This window comes from Poecilia formosa, unplaced genomic scaffold (assembly GCF_000485575.1).
Source record: "Poecilia formosa unplaced genomic scaffold, Poecilia_formosa-5.1.2 Scaffold982, whole genome shotgun sequence".
Taxonomy (NCBI): domain Eukaryota; kingdom Metazoa; phylum Chordata; class Actinopteri; order Cyprinodontiformes; family Poeciliidae; genus Poecilia; species Poecilia formosa.
Window position 1 is genome coordinate 41,515 of NW_006800921.1, and position 4,914 is coordinate 46,428.

The window sequence follows — 4,914 nt, forward strand, 5'->3', positions numbered from 1 at the left end:
TGGCTTAACAGGGAGTGAGGCCCTCTAGTGGCTGCTGTGGAGTACTGGAGGTTTTTGCACAGGGTTCTGGTGTTTCCTGTCACTGTGGGCTTCACAGCGCAGTAGTACACAGCAGAGTCTGTCACTGCAGCAGAGGAGATCAGCAGATGAAACGTCTTCGTTGTTTTCTCGTGTCTCAATGAAAGCCTTCCTGTTGTGTCTGAATATCCTGAGGTGACCAGCTGTGGAGATGAACTGGGCGTTTGTCGGTACCACAAGAGCAGGTTTACTGTTCCTGAATAGTTGCAGGACAGAGTCACATTGTTTCCTTCCAAATCCAGCTGATCGTCTTTAAATGGTGTCAGTAAATCCTCAGAGGATCCTGGAAACAACAGATTGATATTTCAATTTGACCAAACTCAAAGCTCCAGATGTTTCCTGCCTACTGTCTCCTTCTCCACCTGCTGCATCTTTAGATGACTTACCTGGCTGGAGGCAGAAGGTTATCATCATGCAGGAGAAAAGCAGCAGCAGCATTATTTCCCTGGTACTGACAGAAGAACAGAGAGACAGCAGCAGCTCTACAGCTCCAACACAAAGTCTGTCAGAGTGGAGCTCCTCCCCTCACTGAGCTCTGGCTGCATTCAGCCTGGTGACGGCCCGTCCCATTAAACCCAGTCCAAACTCAGACTGAGTCTGCTAGAACCAGTCGGAATGATTCAGACCGGGATCTGGAGGGAACGCTGCAGCTCTTCAACAGCCGGATTAACGTTTCTCATTTGTTCTGCCTGGGAGACAAGAACTTCTCTGGCACCTGGTCTGTGGAGTGACAGAGTGCTGGAACACAGAACCACAGCAGAGGACAGAACCTGGTAACGCTGCCCTCTAGTGGACCTGAATGGCTGAGGGGAGCAGAGAGGAGAAAGGCTGCATGAGAACAAAATGTCCAGAGGAAAAATGACCAAATATTAATGCAAATAAAACATCAAAAGTAATTATACAAAGTAAGTCCAAGAATGCCACTGATACTTTACATTAGTACACACTTTCAATATTTGTCTGCTTTTTATGAGTCCCACGCACAGGTGTGACCTTTCCCAAAGTTTGCTGTGAGCTTGGTGGGCCCCATAAGGGATAAACGTGAGCAACACTGTAGGTCAAATGGGGCCCACCGAGGTATGTTGGCTGGGATTATTGTAGTTTTCAACACTTGGTTGATTTAGTTGATATCCGTCTGCAGTTTGTTCATGTTAATGTTTGGCTCTGGTGTCCAGCAGGTCCGCCGCTCGGACCTGCTGTCTTTACAACAGACTGCTGTTGTAAAGACAGTGGCCGCTGTGGAGAACTGCAGGTTTTAGTGGTTTAACAGGGAGTGAGGCCCTCTAGTGGCTGCTGTGGAGTACTGCAGGTTTTAGTAGTTTAACAGGGAGTGAGGCCCTCTAGTGGCTGCTGTGGAGTACTGCAGGTTNGTAAATCTGTAGTTGAATTGTGCGTTTCTATCGTAACAGCAGGTGGTATCCATGGAGGAAATGAAGTTAATGTCCAGATCCAATCACTGCCAAAAGCCATAGAACTGTATTCTTTATAGTCAAAGGCCGATCATTCTAACTGACTGTGTTCATAAGTTCTTGGTATGAAGTTGCTGTTGTGACTTAGTTCAGTTCTGCCGGCGTTCCCGTTCTTCCTCCTTTGTCCAGTTCCTCCAGGGATCTGATCATCAACACTTTTGATTCTTCTGGTGTTCCTAATAATTTTATAAACACTTTGCAGTTTGCTTTCCAAGTGCTCTGAATTTTATTTTGTTTTCTCTGCTGTGCAGCGTTTCTGGCAATATCCACATTATTCTTGGTGAGATGTTTGTTCTGTGATTAGCAGGCGTTTGCTGAACTGCAATCATCTGAGTGTTGAAGCAGGGGAACATCTAAAGCATGCAGAGCAGCTGTTATCTGACAGGAGGGGCTCCTGGGCTGGAGCCCATTTGCTTCAATATTCCACACGTTCTGCAGTCAGATATGGTTTTGTGCTTCCTGTAGCACAGCTTAGCACTATGTAAAGGAAATGACTCTTGATCCTGACACGTCAATCAGTCTCATTTGTTTCATCATTAATTAAACCATCCAGTTGTCTAATTTCAATTATTTCCTACCTTCTAAATGATCTTTTTTTTTTACTTGGTGCCCCAAGTTGCAGAATCTCTATGAATGAATGTCCTAAACGACAAAAAATATTTTGTGGATACATCCAACATCGTCTCGGTGTGCAAATGTCACTGCTCGATTAAAAGTATGAAGTTGGTGTGCTGTGGTTGCAGGGTGTAAAGTACAACCAGCTGCCACAGGTTCAAGTCCTGATGAAGCTTTGCCCCTCTCTCTCATTACCCATCTTCCTGTCTAGCTACTCAAATAAAGGCCAGTAGAGCCAATAAAACCTTCAAAATAAAGGATAAAATTGACTAAGTTTCAGAGTTAAACGGAAGCAAAACGAGGGAGAGCAACATGTCTTTGGAGTCCTTAGAGCCACACAGCAGATCAACAAGGTTCTTCCACTGCAGCAGGAGGAGGAAATGATGTCATTGGATGAGCTGAAGGTCAGTGGGCGGGGCCACTTCAACTCGACCAATCAGAGAGTTTTCTGCTTCCTCAGCAGCTCTGTCTCTGATCTTTACTGCTTCATGTCTCTGTTGTCTTCAGTCCAAAGACTCAACAACCAGAGGATTAACAGGGAGTGAGGCCCTCTAGTGGCNGTTTAACAGGGAGTGAGGCCCTCTAGTGGCTGCTGTGGAGTACTGCAGGTTTTTGTCCAGGGTTCTGGTGTTTCCTGTCACTGTGGGCTTCTCAGCGCAGTAGTACACAGCAGAGTCTGTCACTGCAGCAGAGGAGATCAGCAGATCCAGGTGTTTCTCTCCTCTCAGGTAAGTGGAGAATCTTGTTGATGATTTCAGAGACTCTGCTGATCTTGAACTGTTGAGCCCTGAGATGTAGAAGATGAACTCTGGAGGTTTTCCAGGATTTTGTCGATACCAAAAGAAATCATCACCAGCAGATATCTTATTGGTGTAACTGCAGGTCAGAGTAGCAGAGCTGCCCTCTGAACTGAACTCCTCAGTCTTCCCTGCAGTGAGTTGTTGACAGTTTACAGCTGAAGGAAGAAAAAAGTGATATAAGTGAAGAACAACAAGGATCAGATTATTCTCTGAAAGACTCCAACCAACCTGATCCAGTGATCAGAACCAGCAGAGAGAATCCAGATGTGAGCAGAGACAGCATGTTGAGCAGAGTTAATGTTGGAGAGCTGAGCTGAAGGAGGAAGTTTGAGTCTCTTTAGAGTTCAGGGACAGATCAGCTCCTCCTCTTCCTCCTCCTGTTGTGCATTAAGAAGTAGAAAAGTCTTCAGACCAACATGTAGGACTGATCTGCAGCTCGAGATCCTGTAGAACACCACAGCTACCGGTGGAAGGTGGGAGCCGCATCATGACCACGTGCAAGTTTGGATTGTGATCAAACTGTCTCTGTTTTAGGAAACAGTTTGATCAGGAAGATAGAGCGCATCGTCCCAGTTCTAAAGTCCATCCCTTACAGGACGAGAACAGAGACGGGATCATTGGTAAGTTCAACTGATCCAGGTTCAGTTTGTCAGACTGAAAGACTTCTCATACCTTCTTGTGCAGCCATTCTTGATCATAGAGCTACTGTCAACAGCGCCTCCTAGATGTCTGCAAGAAATTCCCATGTTTTTATGTGTAGTAAAGTTTCCAGAAACCAGAGATATCGCTGCTGTGACTCTTGTTTGTCACAGGGCAGATTCTGGTTAATTTGTGGATTGTAAGGCTATGTTTTTATTTGCATTTTAAATTATTTTCTACAATACTTAATTTTAAAATTACTGTATTTATTTTTGGGCACATAATTTAATTTAACCAATATCCACATTTTCTCAAGGTTTTTAGAGTCTTATGCCATTGTAGACATAAAAACAAGTACATTTCCACCAAAAATCTCTGAAATTTTCTAGAAAAAAATCAAGGAAACGTATGAATTTCAAAAGTCAAACATTTTTCTGGAAAAAAAAATCATAAATTTTCTAGAAAATATATGTTAATGTGAAAGTCAAACATTTAATCATTTTTTGTAAATTTCAGAAACTTTGGACATTTTCTGAGTTTCAAAAGTCGAAACTGTTTGTCTTCAGACTGAGAATTTGTCATGATTTGCAGTTGCAATGGCGAGTATGGAAGTGTAAGGCCCAGGTTGTTGAATAATGATGATGGTTTTAATGAAGAAAAACATGATCCAGGCAGCACAGGTGAGCAGAAGGCTTGGAGCTCAGAACTGGTAGCAGATGGAGTAACACAGCTAGAGACGATTAGCTGACAGTAAAGACGAGGAAACGAGACACAGCTGGAATCAATGAGGGGTAGGCGGGACAAATAGAATTTTTCTAGAACTTTTCTGAGCATAATCTCAAAATTTAAGGGTTTTTGGCATAAATATTTTCTTCCTTCTTCAATCTTCCAGCTCTAATACGCGTGGTGTCAGGGGCCAAACATGAGCCTTTAATTTTACTCTTGTTGCAGTTTGATCTGTTCCATGGCCTGTTCAGAAAGTTGTTTTATGTGCAGATGATAAATAAATCAATTATGAGTATCACATTATGATGCAGTTATATTTAATGTTTTGCTTGGTAAACCATACTTGAATTAGATTTTTACATTGAACAAAAGTCAAGTCAGTTTGGTAAATCAATAGATAGTTAATATATAAATGGGCCCAGAGGTCAAAAAGGTGAAGAACCCTTGCTCTATGCCCTCTAGTGGCTGCTGTGGAGTACTGCAGGTTTTAGTGGTTTAACAGGGAGTGAGGCCCTCTAGTGGCTGCTGTGGAGTACTGCAGGTTTTAGTGGTTTAACAGGGAGTGAGGCCCTCTAGTGGCTGCTGTG

The 4,914-nt window shown here is 43.4% G+C and overlaps 2 gene segments (V, D, J or C); both read right to left on the reverse strand.

The window, feature by feature from the left end:
* Positions 1-895, reverse strand: part of LOC107835076 (T-cell receptor alpha chain V region RL-5-like) — a 2,941-nt gene extending 2,046 nt beyond the window's left edge. The window contains 2 exon segments of the V gene segment in view: positions 10-361; positions 465-895. Of these exon segments, the coding sequence occupies positions 10-361; positions 465-516 (404 nt within the window).
* Positions 896-2,713: 1,818 nt separating this feature from the next.
* Positions 2,714-3,571, reverse strand: LOC103132275 (Ig lambda chain V-II region NIG-84-like). The segment is given in 2 exon segments: positions 2,714-3,117; positions 3,191-3,571. Coding segments are annotated over 2 exon segments (459 nt in total).
* Positions 3,572-4,914: the final 1,343 nt, after the last annotated feature.